Genomic DNA, 20,562 nt, shown 5'->3' on the forward strand with positions numbered 1-20,562 from the left:
AAGAAATGACATTTTCCACAAACAACAAAAAAATATTGTTTAAAAATGTAATTATGTACTGAGTGACAGAGGCCAATCTGAAAGGCTACAATACTGTATGGTTCTAACTATGTGACATTCTGGTAAAAGCAAAACGATGGGTACCGTAAAAAGTCAGTGGCTGCTGGGGTTTAGTGGGGAGGGAGGGATGAATAGGCAGAGTATAGAGGATTTTTTAGGGCAGTGAAAGTATACTATATGATACTGTAATTATGGATACATGTCATTATACATTTGTCCAAACCCATAGAATGTACGACACCCAGAGTGAACCCTAACGTAAACCACGGGCTTTGGGTGATAATGATGTGTCAGTGCAGGTTCATCAGTTGTAACGAAAGTCCCACTCTGGCGGGGTGTTGGTAGCGGGGAAAGCAGTGCATGTGTGGGAGCAGGGGGCGCATGGGGGACCTCTGCACCTTCCTCTTAATAGTGCTGTGAACCCAAAACTGCTTTTACACAATTACGTCTTTTTTTTTAAAAAAATTTATTTTTACATCTTTATTGGAGTATAATTGCTTTACAATGGTGTGTTAGTTTCTGCTTTATAACAAAGTGAATCAGTTATACATATACATATGTTCCCATATCTCTTCCCTCTTGCATCTCCCTCCCTCCCACCCTCCTTATCCCACTCCTCTAGGTGGTCACAAAGCACCGAGCTGATATCCCTGTGCTATGCGGCTGCTTCCCACTAGCTATCTACCTTACGTGTGGTAGTGTATATATGTCCATGCCACTCTCTCGCTTTGTCACAGCTTACCCTTCCCCCTCCCCATATCCTGAAGTCCATTCTCTAGTAGGTCTGTGTCTTTATTCCTGTCTTACCCCTAGGTTCTTCATGACATTTTTTTCCCTTAAATTCCATATATATGTGTTAGCATACGGTATTTGTCTTTCTCTTTCTGACTTACTTCACTCTGTATGACAGACTCTAGGTCTATCCACCTCATTATAAATAGCTCAATTTCGTTTCTTTTATGGCTGAGTAATATTCCATTGTGTATATGTGCCACATCTTCTTTATCCATTCATCCGATGATGGACACTTAGGTTGTTTCCATCTCCGGGCTATTGTAAATAGAGCTGCAATGAACATTTTGGTACATGACTCTTTTTGAATTATGGTTTTCTCAGGGTATATTACGTCTTTTTAAAAAAACCTTAATGATGAGGTGGTAAACTCACTGCCACTGGAATTGTTCTTGGTAGAACTTAAATGATTGTCAGGAAGTTTAGAAGATTTTCATACATTACTTGGCAGGTTGGACTAGGTGAATTTATATATATATGTGTGTATTTTTATATAATATGAATAGTTCGATAAATACTTGTCGAGTGAATGGCTGTCTGCGGGTTTACCATAGAAATCACCTACTTATGTGAAGACAATCAATGATTGTGTGTATATTGTGTGATTGAAAACTTTTCTGACTTTTTTAATTACAGAAGGCCTTACGACCGGATATGGGCTATAATACATTAGCCAACTTTCGAATAGAAAAGAAAATTGGTCGCGGGCAATTTAGTGAAGTTTATAGAGCAGCCTGTCTCTTGGATGGAGTACCAGTAGCTTTAAAAAAAGTGCAGGTAAGATGACTTTAATTATATAAATCCACGTAAAATTATACTCTGTGAAGAATAAATAGAGAAAAGTGCATCCTGAATGATTGGGTCATGACAGTCTTAAGTTGAGAACGATGGGAAGGAATAAAAATTGTACTGTAAACACTTGCATTAAGTGCAATACATGGTGGAAATCATTTTTTAATTTTAATACTACTTTTAAAGTTCAGCTGGTTTTGTTCACCCAGATTCAGTAATGACTAGAATGATCTTAGAAAAGCTTTCACAGCTCTAGGTTTTAAGAGGCAGATTTGAGTTGTCACCATGGCTCCTAACTGGACGTGTGGCTACGTGTTGTATCCTGAGCTGCAGGCACTGCAGAAGGAAACCAGGCTCACAGAATGCACAGCCTGATAAAGTCAGTAAACGGCAGGCAAGGTTAGGGGGAGGTTTTCGTTAATGTAGAGAGCCACACTGGCAATAAATGAAAGAAAACTGAAGTGAACTTTATTTACTGGAGAATAAAAAAAAAATGAAATAGGTAAAGTTAGAGGATTGACGTCTTACGTAAAATCCACACGTTGTATTGGTATCATTCTAGCATCAGCTCTGCTCTCCAGTCCTGACTCTGTCTGGGTTCCTCAGATCCATGGACCTGCCCCAGCTCACCTGGCCAGGCCCTGCCCCAGCCCGAGCCCAGGACAGGTCACTGCCCTGATGGGTCCACTCGCCTCTGGTCTCGAAAGCACTTGCCTTTCTGCCCCAGAGTGTGTTTGACATTGTACCGTTTTACTTCCCTTTTTCAGGGAAGGGCATTCTTGTTCACACCTGCCTGTGGACTTTCCATTTTATTCTGCAGCCCTGGTGTCTTTTCTGTGTCGAGACCTGCAAAACCTCAGTGTCCTCTTATTATTATTATTTTAATTTTGTAAGGGATCAGTATACTTGCAACAGCTATTGCAGAGGTGAACAGTTTTCACTCATATTTTTAAGCAAACAGTAAATATTTATGAAAGATTTTATGGGGCATATATGTTAGATATAAAGAATAGGACAGATGCTGTCATATCCACCACTCACCTTTGACACACTTCTGCCACTCCCTTCCTTCAGAGGTCACCATGTCCTGAATTTGTGTGCTTTTCTTTAGAGTTTTTCTCCAAATCTGTATACATTTCTGAATAAATCTGTTGTTTGCTTTTGCATTTTTGAACTTATATAAATGTTGTCACATGTTGGTGTGTGTGGCTATGCTTTATTCTTTATATATCTAGTATTCAATATGTAGATATGCGTGTGTTGTGTAGTATTACATACTATGTGTGTATACTATCCAGTTCTTGTTACGTGCTACTGGTTGTGTACAGTTGTTTGCTGTTACAAACAGTACTTCCGTGATGTTCCTCTGTATGTTTCCTGGTGCACACATGCAAGAATCTCCCTTTTGCATGTGCCTGAGGATGGAAGTGATGAGCCCAGGGCCACGCACGGTCAGTGCTGCAAGTTTATACCGAGTACTTCCAGCGGTTGCACCGTTGACCTTCTCTCCAGCAGCACGTGAGGGTAGCCGTCTTCTCTCATGTAATCTGCCATTTACAGTAAGAACATAAAATATACAATGCAGAGATTAGTGTTTATGACACAGATGACTTTGGGAATGATTATTTCCTAACAACAACTCTGATCCCCTTTTTTTTTTTTTTTTTTTTTTTTTTTTTTTTTTGCGGTACACGGGCCTCTCACCGCTGTGGCCTCTCCCGTTGCGGAGCACAGGCTCCGGACGCGCAGGCCTAGCGGCCATGGCTTACAGGCCCAGCCGCTCCGCTGCATGCGGGATCTTCCCGGACTGGGACACGAACCCATGTCCCCTGCATTGGCAGGCGGACTCTCAACCACTGCGCCACCAGGGAAGCCCTCTGATGCATTTTTAAAATGTATTGAATTTCTAATATGTATCTCTGGGCACTGTGGGGGGGGAGGAAAAGAAGCTAGCAATTTTATTCCTGCCCACCAAGGGAAAAAGAGTCTATCTAGAGCAATGAAACGTTAAACCCTGCGGCGTGGATTCCTGGTTTCCCTAGTTCGCAGAAAGGAAATGTCAGTATGAGCTGTTGGTGTGGCTGGGACTGGAACGGAAGCCAGGCTGTCGAGGTGAGACCAGATCCTGGAGAGCTCTGAAACCAGGAACAGGACTTTGAGTAGGAGGGAAGTGAGGATTCGCTATGGATTCTCTAGGAGGGTAATAATCTTCAAAATCGGTTATTTTCAAGATAAAAGTACAAGCTGAACACACAGAACGTACTAGAGAGAAGACAGCTGCTGATTTGCCCCAGGTGTCAAGGCGGGGCTGGCTGGCTGGCTGGCTGGCTGGATGGATGGATATGTGGGTGGATGGATGGGTAGGTGGGTGCGTGGGTGGGTGGATGCTTGGATGGGTGGGAGGATGGATGGGTGGATGAATGGGTGGACGGATGCATGGATGGATGGATGGAGTGAGAGACCATCTAGGTGGAGTCCCTGCGGCCTTCTTGGCTTCCCTCTCCCCCCTACCCTCCACCCCCGACCCTGAGTGTGGACAGAGAGACAGCGCTCAGTTCTGTCTCTAAGGATTGCATTTTAAATCACAGAACCTTGTCATTGGAAATACTGAGAAAGAAGGGAAAAGGGAGGGAGGGAGAAAGAACAAAAGCTCTTCCAGGCCTCTTGTAATACCGTCTACATCGTTTCTGGTTGCCTGTGTCCTTCTTTCCTTTGACTGGAAAATTGAATGGACAGGAGTGGATGTGCATGGTCGTGTTTCCAGTCAGTGCAGGGTAGATGCCCCTCCAGCTGCCCCCACTTCACACTATGGTAAACCCCAGACCGCTGCCTCCCGCTGTGCCGAGTTCAAGTTTGTCCTTTGGGCTTTGCCTTCTTCTGTGCTTCTTAGGGTTGCTATTGGGACATATTCTAGTTTAAACGTAACTCCTTTATACAAGAGAGAATTGTTGCTGAAAGATATTCTTAGCTTCTGTAATTAGGGAACAGTATCTTAAACCTTTGTGAGGAGAAATATATTTGCATTTCAGACATGTTATTGATTTTTGTGATGTATTACACTTGCGCTGAACAATAAAGACCAGGGTTCTTCCTTTTTAAAAATCCACCTCTGCAGCTTAGTATGAAAATGTTTTAAACTATTGTTGACCAGACTCTTTTCCTGCCTGAAGAATCCTAGCCCTTGTTTAAAAAATTCATAAGGAATCAAACATTGGATATCCTCATGCAATTTGTTATTTTAAGGCTACTTTACTCGTCTAAAGGGCCATGTCACTGTTTCCAGCTCTTCTAGAATCCTTCCTGGTTGAGTTCATGTGTTGAAATGTTGCGTTTATAACTCATTTCTCTGCTCACAAACCTTTGATGAGACTCTTTAGAAGCAGAGTGCAGGTTCCTCAGCGTAGTTCTCCAGGCTCTTCTGTACTTTGTCCTGTGTCAGGTGTCACTTTTCTGTGGCCAACTTGCCGGAAGCCCTGGTGACTTTCCTGGATGTTTGCCTGTTACCTGTGTGTGGAAAGGAAAGAGTGTGTACTGAATGCAGGTTCCTTCTTTGAAATCATAAAGAGGTTGAGAGCCTGCAGTGTATGACAGCATTAACCAACCTTCTAGAAAATTTGCCCACATCCCGTCATGATTTGTTTGCCAAAATTAAGATGGTTCTTAACTGATGGAACATTTTTGCAATTCCACATACTGGCTTTGCTTCCCTGTCTCCCTGCTTCCCTTCCTGTTGCTCGTTCAGTTCACTTCTCCAATGTTAGTGATCACCTGATGTTCAGTGGTTAGCTTCTTAAGGCTTTGAGAACACCAGCATGAACAGAATAACGGGGCTCGTGGATTCCAGTGGAAGTGCAGCCAAGACACGTCTGAAATAGTGAGGGAGGAACCACAGTGGGCGCAGCCTTGAGGGGCCCAGGGTGAGAGGGAGGTTGGGAAAGTCTTCACAGGCGTCGGGCTGTGTCTCAGAACCACAGTTCTTTGTGTTGGAAGATTATCAAAGAATTGTTTTGATCTGGTCCACTTAATCTCTGTTTTATTATACTTAGTTCATTGATTAGAGCTGTGTAATTGGAATTGGTAGACGTGATGTTATAGCATGAATTTTGGTTTTTTGTGTCTCAGTTCTTTGACCTTTTTTACCCTGACTTTTTAATCGTAGGTGAAGTAGTTTGATCCTTAGTTCATTAATGCTTAATTTGTCTTTTCTTACTCTTAAGTTGTATGCTGAATAATACTGTTTTACTGTGGGACATCCATTGTCAGTCAGTGACATTTATTAGAGTCACTTTTGTATAAAGCACTTTTGTATACTTACAAACAAACATAAATAGTGATAATATACAGTATTTGTTCAGATTCACCCTTTTGATCCGGGTGATCTCAAAAAAACTTTCTGAAAGGACAAATATTCTTTGATATTTGTTTTACTTATATTTACTTATATTTGATAATTATGTTAAAGCATTCATCAAGAAAATCACTTTTTATAGTATATTAATGAGTATAACTTGCTCTTTTACATGTGTTAATTTTAGATTAAAGATTTTGCATGTTTGCATGTAATTAGACATTAGGATTTGCATGCAATTAGAAATTTGTGGGCAGTAACTTCTTCCGTAATGCATACACTGATTTTAATATATTTGTAACACTTTATAGACATATATTCAGTCTCTTTTTCAGTGTTCACTGTGATTACGGAATTCGTCCTGCAGCTTTTATCAACTTCATTATTTAGTCCCTATAGACTTCTTTGAAACTTTCAATAGATACTTGAGCAAATGAAAATTAGGAAGCATTTGTAAGAATAATTTATATATTATATATTTTTTAAATTGGAGAATAATTTAGTAATTGATACTATACTAGTTTACTTGTCAAGGAGGCAGAGACTTCATCTTAAAAAATTAAAGCTTCTTAATTTTATTCGTTTGTACTTTCAATTTTATTTTAGGCATTTTGAGGCATATAAAAATGTAGTAAATTTTTAGCCTTATCGAATATTTAGAGAATGGGGCATTCTAGTTAACAAAATTTGGGGGTTATAATGAATTAAGATATATACCATAAATAGTTTACTTAATCATTAAAATATTTAACTGATACAGTGGACATCAATGAAGTAATTTAGTTATTTGTCCATTTTTTGATGTTTCACAAATTTTTCTTTTAGCATCTTACGGTACCTTAGGGTCATCATTAAGATAAATGCAAGTTTTGATTATGTGAGTTTATCTTAAAATTTTTAAATGAGAAACTCTTCTAGTGGCCAAGCCCGGTGAGTAAATATTATTCTTTGTGTGAATCTTCTCTCTCCTCGACATCCCCACCGTCCTCCCCATCGTCTCAGTGTAAGGTGGTTCTCTTTCCTTGACTTGGGATGCGGGGACGTCATCTTCACTAGGGTTTCTTCCCCTTAGTCTGTGCCCAGCCATCGTTATTCTCTTCTGTCCTTGAAGCCCATCCAGTTCAATACTTGTTCCATCTTGCCGCTTGTCTGCCAGTCTGCAACAACCCCCTCCTTTTTTTTTCTTTTTTTCTTAAATATGTTTTCAGCCCCTTGCTCTCATTTTCCTCTGTCCCTTCCCTGGCACCATGATGACTCTGCCAAGACCAGGCGTCATGGTTGCTCAGCATGCCCACCCCCGGCACCCGGTCTGCTCGCAGCACTGTCACAGCCCACCCTGCGCTCTGCTTGTCCTGTCTTAACTCTCCACATCCCCTCTTCATCTCCCCGTCTCATTTCTCTCCCATTCTATCTTTCCACCAAAGCTTGTTCTTTGACCTCATCCTGACCACGGCCCTGTATTCCATATTCTCTAGACCTCTTATTTAAGGTCTGATTTCAGTTGTTTGTGTGTTTCTTGGACCTTTGTCAGCTATTTGAGCAATGCGGATGTTTCCACTTTACAATCTCCCCCATCTTGTTCCTGTCTTGCTAACCCCCCGGGCAGGGTTTCTCTTCACTGGGTGTTTCTTCATTTCCCTGTTCACATGTACCCACTGTTCCACACCCCCTAGCACAGAAGGGTTCAGGTTATTGGAGTTTTGCTTACCTTTCTTTGGAAATGCACTCTCTTGTACTCCCTACTTGGATATATTTTAACCACGGTAGTGAGAAGAACACAAACCAGCAGGTACATACGATTACAGTGTTGTCAGTGGTGGAGTTAAAAACTACCACCTACTCTGAAGCCTCAGCCACGGCCCGTATGCCTTCATGCTTAGTGGAAAAGGGCATCTCCTGTGTGACAGTGACGACTTCTGCCATCTGCTGTGCTTTCACGATTGCACAGCCATCCTAATCCATCTTCCCTTCCCTACCTGCGCTCTGGACAAGATCTTTCTCTTCTGTCTTCCTGGAGACTCTTTCAGCTGCTGCCCGTTTCTCCCGCATCCACCTCTCCTCTCCTGCAGTGTCATCACTTGACGTTCTTACTGACGTCTCCGTAGTAACTGTTGCTTCAACACCCACAGCTTCTTCACACTACACTGGCTTGGTTCTCCTGTCTGTCTGGATATCCCTTTTCTTATTTCCTTCAGTGGCATCTCTTTTTCCCACTCCTTTCAGGATATGATTTTGGATTGTTTGCTTCTCCTGCACCACCTTCTCCCTGACCCCTGTAAGGGTGGCTTCTGAACCTCCGGAAGCCCTGACTAAGCTTTGCTGAGCTTCAGGCTCTCAGGAAGTCTGCACAAAGGATGAATTTCCCGTGGTACATATTAGAAGCTTTTTAATTTTAAGCAAACAGGACTGATTGATGCCCTAGGAGTTAGATCACTATATACTAGCCTGTTGAGTTAAAAGGCACCCCCTTGGAAACAAAGGTTTTTTGTTTTTTTTTAAATAATCATGGAAAAATTAAGGACACACACAGGTATCTAGTTCCTTGCCATCATTTGCCAGGGCCTTAAGGAATCCACGAGGAAGAAATTGAGTCCTGTCTTTTGCCTTGAAGTTCAGACACGTTGGTGCATGAAGAGAGGAAGGCTGACGGCCGCTGGATTACAGGCCTGGGTGTCAGAGGAGCGCGGTTCCTGGCTCCAGTGCAGATCTCTTCGAGCACTCACCTGGCTTAACTTCCGCCCCCCTCTCCACCCCTTAGGGGCCTGTGTATTGAGTCAGGGAAGGGCTGGTGGTAGAGACTTTCATTATTCAGAGATTATCTTGTTCGATGATTGTAATTTACGTCTAGAGAGGCCACTCAGCCCTTCTGCCATGGATTTTCTAACTCCCTCACCCATCTTCCATCCTTCAAATAAGAAAGTCTGTGCCTACCACTCAGCAAGTGTGGAAACCAGAAGTCACTGTGGCATCCGGGTTGCAAGGGGCAGGAACACCGGGAAAGACAGAGGCACAGTCCAGGGGTGAGATCAGAAGAAGGACGGAGGGCACGTGGGAAACAGGCCTCAATGTGGGACAAACTGCTCAGTTCATTTATTCAGCTCTGTGAAGCTGGTGAGGCCCAGATGTTTGGTTGAGATTTCCATTTTTGTAAGATTTATTTAAAGTAAGATGTAACAGGTTTGTCAAACTCTCTCAGTATATTTTTTGAAGTACTTCCTTCGCTACATTTTAAGTGTTTTTTTCTCCTAACAGATTTACAGATGCCCTTTTAAGGACATTTGTGTTTAATGTTTAAGTCACTTGAAAGCCTTTTCCCTCCAAAGATACCTAGTGTTAACCTTTTGAGTTTCATTAGTCGTGAGTAATTTTGGCAAAATTTAAAGGTGACAAAAGAGAACTTTTTAAATGATTCAGAGAATACCAAGAATGTATCAGCCAATCACTTGCTTAAACACTGCTAATAACTTTGCTCTTATCAAACATTAGTTTAAAAACCCAAACATTAGTTTAGAAACTTTGGTAGAGCTGGAAAGATACCTTCTTGAAGACAAGCTTGTAAATAGTTTATGAAAATCCAGATTTTTTTTCATGTGTATTGCCTTTTGCTCACGGAATCAGACAGCTTTGAATCTATGTCTGCGAATGATTTAATCTGAAGAATCAGTTTCTGTTTTTGTCTTGACATGCTGGCTAAGAGAAAAAGCAAGATAAGATACTTCTGAATTTCCAATTAAAAGTATTTGGTTCAGAATTTAGTTTTGCCTTAAATGTGCCAGCAATGCTTCATTCCTCAGTGTTTGAGAAGTGACTTTTGGTATTGAGAATTCAGTTCAAGATGGAAGTTAATTTGTTAATTCTGAATTAGTTTAATTATAAGTTGAATTAAAGATTCATGATTTCATCATGGCACAGTTCTGTCTTTGTATTTTGTGTCTAGTTAGGGTTTCCTAGAGCTCTCATACACATTCTCATCTCGCTCAGTCTTTCGTGTTTTAATACTTTTCCATCATAGAGACATTGATTACTGGGAGATTAGATTTATACATGTCTCCAAGTTTGTGATTTTTTTTTTTTTTTTCATTTTAGTCACTAGTACCAGAATGATCCTTTCTCTGTTTCCTTAAAAAAAGTTTTCAGGAATTCCTTCAAGGTCTAAGACATTCAAAATTTTGTACTTCCCCACATTTCTTCAAGTTGTATCAAGTCCCCTGTGAGTGGTAGTTCCCGAGAATGGCATCATAGATAAGTAGTGTGTGTGTGTGTGCGCGCGCGCGTGTGTGTGTGTGTGTGTGTGTGTGTTTCATATCAGTAACTAACATCAAGTTCAAAATTTTCTGTTTACATTAATATTTGTTTGATTTGTTATTTAGTGACAACATCATTTTTCTGGCACCTTTTGGCATTATGGGTAATGAGTGGCTTTCCTACGTGAAATTGCTAAATGTAGAGTTTACTCCTTTAAGTAATGAACTTGTCATTTTACTTATTTCTGTAAGAAATCTTTCTGAGGTGTATTGCACTTCCCTGCATATATGAATCAAGCATCGGAAGCCCGGGCAGCCACAGCCCGCCCCTCGAGGCACTCATGTCACTTCGTGCAGCAGCACTTGCCGGTTGAGTGTCACGTTCTGTGCTCGGGGCTGCAGTCTGCCCCTGACAGTGTGCCTCCTGAGGACTGCAGGCTGGTTCCCTTATTTGTAGCTATAATAAAACATAACGATAAGTTGGCATTCAACACAGTTTTGTGGATAATGGAAAAGCAAGAAAATGAACGTGTTATCCTCATTTATGCTTGGAGTATTGACTTATTAAGATATTTATTTATTGTTAATTTTCCATATGCTTGGAACATTGAGCGATTTCTTTGTCTTCAGAGACATACTAAAGAGCCCTTTGATTGTATTATTTATTTTTATGTTTTTTACATTAGATCAACGTTTCTCAACCTTTTCTTTATTTTCGCCCCTCACCTTTTAGACATTTTTCCCCAATTATGCCCCCCACCATGAAATTTTAATTCCGTAGATACAGTGTGTCTGTTTAGGTATCATATGTATATCTGTGCTTAAAGAGAGTAAGACTTTGTCACCCTCTCTCTGAAGAACCAATTTTCACCTCCTTGGAAAATTGACAAGGGTATCAGCCCTGTCAAGAATGCATGCATTAGACCTTTTAGACCTGATTTGATCATATAGATTAATGGTTCAGAGCTTGGGTTATAGTAGGATAACTTGGAGAATGAATTCTGGCTGCTCCATTAATTACCTATGTGAACTCCTGTCAATTTCTTAAGCTTTCTAAACCTACTTTCCTTCATGTGTAAAGTGGGAATACTAACATTATTGTCCTCATGTGGATTAAATGAGAATTAAACGAGGTGGTTCATGCAGTATATTTAGCACATATTGTTCAGTATTATAACTATTATTATATTAATATATCACAATCTCACAACTTCCGTGCTGTTCGATTTGAACTTGAGACTTGAAATATCTAGCTCTTCTCTTTTCCCATTTTTAATACTGACTGCCTCTGGAGGGAAAATGTAACTTCTAGTCACATGGGATAAAATACCTGTAGATCTCCACAGCTCCTAAAAGCTAATTGGAAAGAATACTTCTTAGTGTGTGTGTAATTATGTGCAAAGTATTACAGTGGACTTACATGGTAACTTGAACCATAGATTACTATTTTATTAAGTAATTCTGGATTTTATTTTTAGATATTTGATTTAATGGACGCCAAAGCACGTGCTGATTGTATCAAAGAAATAGATCTCCTTAAGGTAAATAACAAACGAACTGTTGACTGTTTTGAACATAACTGAGTAGGTTGATAAAAGTGATTTATTAAATATCACACTTAAAAACAAAAAGATTTTTGAGATACAGCTTATGCTGCACCGATTTCAAGTAACATATAAGTTTGAAATCAATATATTGAAGAATCCAGTTACCTTTTGGATTTACCGTACAATAATTTAATTGGAACATTTGGTAGGATTAGCTTTTTTTTTTTTTTTTTCGCGGTACGCGGGCCTCTCACTGTTGTGGCCTCTCCCGTTGCGGAGCACAGGCTCCGGACGCGCAGCCTTAGTGGCCATGGCTCACGGGCCCAGCCGCTCCGCGGCATGTGGGATCCTCCCGGACCGGGGCACGAACCCGCGTCCCCTGCATTGGCAGGTGGACTCTCAACCACTGCGCCACCAGGGAAGCCCTGGTAGGATTAGCTTTTTTCCCCCATTTCAAACTAGAAGATAAATAAAATAGACATAAAACATTGAAGAAATTTTTTCTCGATGATCCCAGTTAGACATATTCTAAATGTTAAGTAATGTAAATGCATATTAGCATTATCTCAGGGTATGGTATATTGAGAATGTAGACTGATCCAAATGGCTCATGTTTTAAAAATAATATTTCCATGCTTTTTGCAGATGTAGAAAGGGTGGTGTAAGGAGTATGTCAGAATTAGCTTTTCAGTTTCTTATCCACTCAAAGAATAGGACTGACATTTCAGTTACCGTCACACTGCATTTATTATAGTGAGATTTCTTTTGAGGAATTCAGTGGTTTATGTTATATTTTTAACTTTTGGATAAAAGTTGGATGATTTTTATGCCATCCAGTTTTGTTTGTGCCTGAAGTGAATCAGATCTATTCAAAAAGATAAGAGTAAGATCAGATTGAACCATGCTTTCCACTGTTCTATTTGTTGTAGTTATTTCCTGGGACATGAAGTGACTGCTTTAATAAACGTTTGTTAGAGAAATAATATATCATCATAGAAAATGTGGGAGGAAAACCTTTAAGTAGAAAGAAGAGAAGAAAATCCTGTGTATACTCTTTGGGATCATTCTTGAATAAGTTTCTCTGAGGAATGATTTTTCTTATGTTACCTTGCTTAAAGATTGAATGAAAAGATTGTACAAAAAGACTGTAAATGTGTATAGACTTATGAATATATTTCTACAAGGTGAAAATTTTTTAAGGTAATTTAATAATCAACCCCGTAGATAAGTTCAGAATATTTTTATTATTTGATGTAAAAGTGATATTTAGATACAATATAGTAGATGCCAGATTTTTACCACTGGCTGGAGTTATACTAGGATCACCCTTAACTTCAAAATAGTAGTGAAAAGGAATACTTTACTTAACATTGAGTGGCCTTAAATGACATTTATCATTTTGAAGGATATAATTTTTAACAATTGGTGATTTAATTTAGTCATTCGTTTATATGTATGTATTTATATATTTGTTCATCATAGCAATACTTTAAAAAATTTTAAGTGTATAATTTACTCTATTATTTCTAATAAAAATATTAAAATAAAAATGATGTCTAGTTTTACTTTCAATAAGTATAATACTTATTTCAAAATTCACTAGATTAAAGAAAAATATAGTCATGTTAAGATTTCTGTAACTTAAAAATGAAATGCAGTAACTAACTTTATTCTTAAGTTACGAAACTGTGACTCTTGGGAATTTACAGTAAGAAAACTATTTGATGCCTGGTTTTTTTTTTTCCCCAGCAACTCAACCATCCTAATGTAATTAAATATTATGCATCATTCATTGAAGATAATGAACTAAACATAGTTTTGGAATTAGCAGATGCTGGTGATCTATCCAGAATGATAAAGGTAAGGTTTGTTTTTTTTTTTAAACTGAAGATTTATTTTTTCTAATTGAGTTGTAGGTTAAAAATATAGGCGTGTTAGCTACTTTAAAGACCTCAACGTGGTGCTTAACATACGGTAGCCCTGTAATAAGGGGTAGGCAGTAGTGATGATTATGATTATGAAGCTAGACACCTGGTGAAGTCACACTGGATATGTGAACACTCCGAGACCAACCTGGAAATAGACCAAGGGCTCATCTTCTGTAAGCTGAAGTTATAGTTTTGCAGCTTGATTTCTCCAGCCAGAGCACCCTCAATCCTGCATCTCTGGACATCAAACAGAGGGACCAGTGGGAAATTGTAGAGCAGCCTGACCTGGCTGTCCCTGCTCCTGGGAGGGATGCTCAGAGAAGAAAGTGGGCCTTAGATTCAAAGTTGCACATCAAACCCTGATTTGACCACTTAAAAGTTATTTCTTTTCTAAGGGCATATTAATTGGGTTTAAGTTCAGCTATGAGTTATAGAAACTGCCAAATAACAGTAGGCTAAAAACTGCTTATACTTGGGCTTAACTTAACTTCTTTTTTTTTTAATTTATTTTTTTGGCTGCATTGGGTCTTAGTTGTGGCATGCGGGATCTTTCATTTCGGCACCTGGGCTCTTCGTTGTGGTGTGCGGGCTTCTCCCTAGTTGTGCTGTGCAGGTTTCCTCTCTCTAGTTGTGGCGCACAGGCTGCAGGGCGCATGGGCTCTATAGTTTGCGGCATGCGGGCTCTAGTTGACGCACGTGAGCTCAGTAGTTGTGGCACGCGGGCTTAGTTGCCCCGTGACATGTGGGATCTTAGTTCCCTGACCAGAGATCAAACCCATGTCCCCTGCACTGCAGTGCAGATTCTTTACCACTGGACCACCAGGGACTTACTTAACTTCTGTGTGCCATATTTTTTCCAAAACAAAATAATAATAGAACCTACTTCATAGGGTCGTTTTAAATGATTAAGTAATTGATATTTACTAAGAACTTAGAAGAGTGTCCCACGTATAGGAAGGCTATGTAAATGGAAGCTGTTGCTGTATTATTAGTGTTATTATGTATATTTCTCTGTTGCATAAAATTCTGGGGCTAATATGGCAGTTCTGATCTCAACTTCTCAGAGACCAAGCCTGTTTACAGCTGATCAAGTCGTAGGCATGAAGGGAGAAGGGTACTGGCTGGCTGTATCTAAGGCACATCACTGGATGCTGCCACACACTGTTTTCCGTTTCATCCCATTGGCCAGAATTTCATCTCATGAATGTGTGTAGATGCAGGGGAGGCTAGCATGTGTAGTCTTCATTTGGCTGTCCATGTGTGAGCTAAACTCTTACTCTGGAAGCTGAATTGAACAGTGTGGAAATCAGCAAAGACCAACGAAACGAGAAGAAGCGAGAGCTGTTCATTCTGAGCCTGTTCCAGCAACGGAGTCAACCACTGTCCTGTCACCAGCGTGTTGGCAGAGATTCTCGGGCAGGTAGAGGAGGAGGGACTCTTTATAGTGGATAAAAGAGGAGGCTTCGGGTGTGACCTGATGGGAGGCCACTGACACACAGAAGCTGTTGGTGAGCTCACTCCAAGTCGGGCATCTTAGGTGACTGGCGAGGCTGTGTGTATTTGGCTTTCTCTGGTTGGTCCTAAGTTGGAAGCAAGGATGAAAATTGGGGAAGCTGTCAGTTATTAAGTCCTGGCCATTTGGGGCTGTTACAGAAGTTACTGTTCAGCTTACCGGATTGTCACTAGAGAGAGCAGTCTGACCTCCTCCAAGTCTGATGGAGTAGGCTGGCTTCCCGGGCTGCTTGTTAAAGATGGAAGGTTGGTTTCCTGGTCAGGTTGCTGGGGACTGTGGTTCAGAGTTCTGTTTTTGTATGTGGTCTGGCCGTTGTCTATTTGTATATTCAGTCTCTTAACAGATACCTGAGCACAACCAGTAATCTCTGCTACATGGAGTTCTTGTAAGGGGTTTTTAAAAACAGGGTTAGGTGCTTTGTATGCATTATCTTGTTTCCTCGTCAGAAGAATTCTTAGAGGTAATTTTGACACTTAGAGAAGATAAGTATCATTACTAATAAATAGAAGAACTGTATTTGAAGTTAGGTTTGTCTGATGTAAAAACCCATGTGTTTTTCTTTAGTGGCCCTTAAGAATTTTTGTATCACAAAACTCCTTTGAAAAATCAGATGAAAACTCTTGACCTTCTCCCCCGGAAAATGCTGATGCATACACAATTTGCATTCCGTTCCAAGCCCTTTGCAGATGTTCTGGTCAACGTGTTTGTGGGTTTACTAGCAGTAGCTGAGAACCCTGCTCTCCAGTGTGAGTTCAGTGTCAGCCACTTAAACTCTCATTACTTAACTTCTCTTAGGGTCAGTTTCCTCATTTGTAAGATAGAGACAGTTTTGAGATTGCTTTCTAAATTATAAAAACGCTACATAAAAGGAGGATAACATTCCTGCTATCACAGAATGCTATCAAGCTGACTCTGTTTAAAGTCCTGTGGTAGGATGACACACTTCCCATCAGTTACCTGACTTGCTGTTGTAGGGACTTCCCACCGCTACCACAGATAGCTAACCACCAATTAATTTGCAGTGTCTGCAAATTAATTAACAATAAAAAAAATGTAGTCTTCATTTTAAAAAGAAATGCAAAAACACAAATGGAAAATCTTACAAAACAGCTGTCTATCAAGATGAGACTCATAAAAGCTCATGTAAATAATCCTTACAAGAGAGACAACTAAGATAACATTCTTTGCTTGAACCTTTAGGTACAAGAGTTATTTAATTACTTATAGTGCAAAGGAAAGAGGGCAAACCCCTACTGGGCAAATGCCTGCTGAAGCAGACGAAAGAAACAGACAATTTCAGTTACAGAGTCTTGCCCTAGATTGAGAGCTTGATGATTTAGGGGCTTGATTGCCTTTTAGAGTTTTTGCTCTTGTTCAATCTGGTTTTCTTCCTTTGCTGCTCCTACTTTACACATAAAGGTTGCTGTTCCTGGCCTAATGCCAAGGCATGCCTGGGCCTATGACATTTACCTTGGAAGAGTACGCCTATCCTTTCACATTTGAGAAAACTAACTCAAAACCAGAGTGCCTTACAGAAGCCCTGTTATCTCCATCTTCAGCAGATTCAGATTTCTTCGGCCCGTGAGGAAGGAAGAATTTGTCAGTGTGATCTTATATTTATTGTGGTGGTGAACTCAGCTCCATATTCAAACAGACTTGCCATCACTTGACATTATCAAGGAAATTTTTAATCAGCTGACCCTGTGGATCTAGTAAGATAGATTCAGAAGAACAGAACTCTGGTAACGAGTAGTAACTTACCATTATAGAATGGATAGCTATACCCTTAGTCAGGGGCTACTGATTAAAATTTGAAAGTATCTATCACGTAAAAGACTATTTAGGGAACTTTTTATAAAAATAAAATATATCAACTGATTCCTAGTAAGTTATAAGCTTTTAGAGCAACATAGTGTATACTTTGGTAGAATACTGGAGTGGTTCTTCTTGACAGGATTAGTGCTATCATTCCTCCATCCTCACCCGTAGGCTTTACTGTGTAAGCCTTTAATGATCCTGTCCTTTGTTAGAGCCGCCATCAGTTTGCCTAGTCAAGATAGAAGACATTCTTGGGTCTGGTTTTCCAGATCCTCTTGGAGCTGCACTTCTAAAGGTTGAAAGTAATACTATCAAGTCTGTAGATCTTACAGTAATCTCAGCATAATGACCATAACAGAAAGTTTGACTAGTGTTCAGAATAGAAATTTTGACTAAGCAGATTCACATAAGTAGAATGTCTTCATATCCTGATTATAGTCATGTATGCCTTTTGCAGTATGATATTTTAGACCTGACCAAATACCTAATTGTACTGGGAGGGAATAATTTAATAACTTGGGAGGATCTGACCTGTGAGATCTCTCCTGGTCCTTCATCAAACAGAATTACTCTGATTATGGATTGATGCATTTCAATAGAACACATAGTTGTGGCTTTTCTCTCCATTTGAGTTAGTAAGCGTAGTGTTTCTTATTTTTTTAAATATAAATTATCTCTAATTACTTTTCTCAAATGGTGAAAGCCTTAACTTTCCTCCCTGCATTTCCATCTCCCAGATAAACCACTGACTTTTACGTGCATAAAACCTTTCCAACTTTATTTTGTATCTTTACACACATACACACACATACAAAAATATATACTGATTATGTATTCTTTCTCAGACGCATCACAGTGTATTTAATTATTGCTTTATTATAGACAGTTGGACTGTTTCCATCGTTTAATTCTTACAGAGAAAGCTCCAGTACAAAACCTTGTGTATTTCAATACAACAGTACCATACACACTGTACTTAATAGACAGTTACACAGATTTCTATAAATAATATTGCTGACCAATAGGGTATATGCATCACAGATACTGCCAAATTGTTCTCTCAAATAGTTATACCAGTTTGTAGCCTTAAAGAAAATAACACTCTTTAATTTGTTTATTTACTGGACACTGTGTGCTGTACGCCTGGTTTATGGCTTCTTGGAACTTGTCTAGGAGAGAGGCATTTAACTGACACTCATAGAAAACTGTGTAACTGGAGTTGTAATAAGTTTTGTAAAGGAGTAGGATAGATTAGAATGGTAGTTTGTAACAAGACAGCCAAATCTAGACAGACTGGGAGCTTCTGAGGGTGATAGAGGACTCTAAGCAGTGATGCTATGGCCTTGATTTAACGACTTAATCTTAATGATTGAGCTGCAGTTTCCTTAGGTATGAAATTGGGTTAATAATACCTGCCTTATAGTCTTACTATGAGGGCTAAATAATATATAGGTATTTTATTTTTGTAGGCATATGTACAGATGTGTGCACATACTTAAGTATTATAATTACATGTGCCTATCTGAATGTGTGCTGTCTACTCGATAGGTACTGGAATGTTCTTTATTCTGTTTAAATACTCCGGTCACCCCTTCTCCCCTCTCCTCTCACCACACTTCACAGATGGCAGCCTGCCTCCTCTTTCACAGGAGGAAGGGGACGTCATCTTCCTCCTGTGAACGGACGTCATCAGTCAGGATGCCATCACCTTCCCGTGGCCGAACCTGCTGGAGCAGCCTGGCCCTTCACTCTTCTCTCTTCCTTCTCTCCTGTCTCCGTATTCCTTGTTGGACAGAAGGGGTTGTGTGTGTTGCCACCTGGATTCTTTGTTCTTTCTCTACCCCGATTCTCAGAAACCTTAGTTATCTACTCCCCATCCTGGAGGCATCTGCTGGGTCCTTCTAACGCCACTTGAACATGCTCAGGTCACTGTTATCTTAAACGTTCACACGCACACACGTGCATTCACACACGTCCCGCCTTCATGCATTCATTGATTCATCCGAGAACCGTATGTCTAGTGGGCAAGACAGAATGATAGGCGAGTGGAAATGCAGTATGTCAGACGTCAGTCAGTACAGTGGAGAAAAAGGAAATCCGGTTCAGAGGAGGGTGTTGCTGCTCTAAACGAGACGATGAAGGGAGGCCCTGCTGAGTTCAGTCCTGCCACCCCCGCCTCTGCCTGGCTTTCCCTTCCCACTGCCCGAGTTCTGTTTGTCTCCACAGTCAGACACTCACTCCTGACCTGGCTTCAAACACACCACAGGGCATGGCTCTCGAGTGACCCGTGTCATTCAATCCAGTGCCCGGGTCCGGTCCTCGTTCTGCTTGATCCTCAGCCGCCTTTGCCTCTGCTTTTCCTACCCTCCTTCTTAAAAGACTCCCTCTATGGCTTGTTGAGTCCCAAAGTGCCTTGGTTTTCTTCCTGCCTCTCTGGAGACTCTGATTCTTCTTGACTGAGTCATTCTCTTCTTCCTAGTCTTTAATGACGGAGTTTTAAAAGTTTCAGTCCTGGCTTTTTTTTGCTTTTTGCTTTTCCCTCCCTTCCCAGTTGATCTTGTTTGTGCCAGTGGATCAGTTACTCTCTAGGCTCGTGTTGATCCAGTTTCTTGTCTGTAGCGTGGAGTTCTGTCTGAATCCTGAGAACATGCGATTCCCCACGTCTACACGGGGACCCGTGGTTTCCCTCATGGAGGCTGCCCCCGGCTGTCCAGGGCGCACGCTGGACCCCAGCAGTCTTCTCGGACATTCTTTCTCTCTTACCTCCCCTTCTCAGTCTGTCACCGAGTTCTGTTTACTTTCCTTCTCAGTGTCTCTCAGATTTCTCCACCCAGCTCCGTTTCCGTTTCTCTCCCTGCTGAGTGAAGGACTGTCACCTCTCACCTGGAACATGAGAGCTTTTTAACTAATCTCCCAGCATCCAGGATCCACCCCTCAAATCTATTCTATTTCTCCATCAGTCTTTAAGAGAAGTGAGGAGGGAGAGAAAAACAAAGAAAGAAAAACCTCTGCTTTCAAACCTTCCTAGAGTTTCCCATTGAGGTAAAGGTAAAGATGTTTGACGAGACGTACAGAACCACGTGTGATCCAGAACATAGGCTCTCGGAGAGAGGAACCCTCCTCTGTGTCGTGTCCTCACGCACTCCTCGTGCTGAGGACAGAGCCCTGCACACAGTAGGTGCTCAGCAAACCCTTGCTGTAGAATCTGCCCCGCCTCCCCTCCCAGGCCCCAGCAGCGGCCTCTCAGTTCTTCTTCAGGGCAGTCGAGCATCAGCTCCCGCTGCCCCAGGTGCTGTGCCCTCCAGGCTGGCTGGGCTTATGTCTGTCTGTCCTTCGGCTCTGCTCAGACATCACTTTCTCAGGGATGGTTTTCTTTGACCTGTAGACGGCTTTATGCTCTTAATACTCCTGGCATACTCTTCTCTCAGTGCTTCGTAAGACATTCATGCATTTATTGGTGGGATTATTTTCCTGATGTCTGGATTTCCCATTTGACCTAAAGCCCTGCTGAGTAGAGGGA

The 20,562-nt window shown here is 40.8% G+C and overlaps 1 protein-coding gene across 19 annotated transcripts in view; it reads left to right on the plus strand.

Annotated features, from left to right (window-relative positions):
• Positions 1-20,562, plus strand: part of NEK7 (NIMA related kinase 7) — a 295,992-nt gene that overhangs the window by 214,200 nt on the left and 61,230 nt on the right. For 14 of the 19 annotated variants that reach the window (XR_004480042.2, XR_004480041.2, XM_049703809.1 and 11 more), the window contains 3 exons: positions 1,489-1,629; positions 11,715-11,777; positions 13,533-13,643. Coding sequence is in view for 17 of the 19 variants with exons in the window: in XM_049703809.1 (XP_049559766.1) it covers positions 1,489-1,629; positions 11,715-11,777; positions 13,533-13,643 (315 nt within the window). In the remaining 2 variants the exon portion in view is untranslated. The remainder of the gene's footprint in view (positions 1-1,488; positions 1,630-11,714; positions 11,778-13,532; positions 13,644-20,562) is intronic. The other 5 variants (XM_049703795.1, XM_049703835.1, XM_049703823.1 and 2 more) reach the window with 1 other exon arrangement.

This window comes from Orcinus orca, chromosome 1 (genome assembly GCF_937001465.1).
Source record: "Orcinus orca chromosome 1, mOrcOrc1.1, whole genome shotgun sequence".
NCBI lineage: Eukaryota > Metazoa > Chordata > Mammalia > Artiodactyla > Delphinidae > Orcinus > Orcinus orca.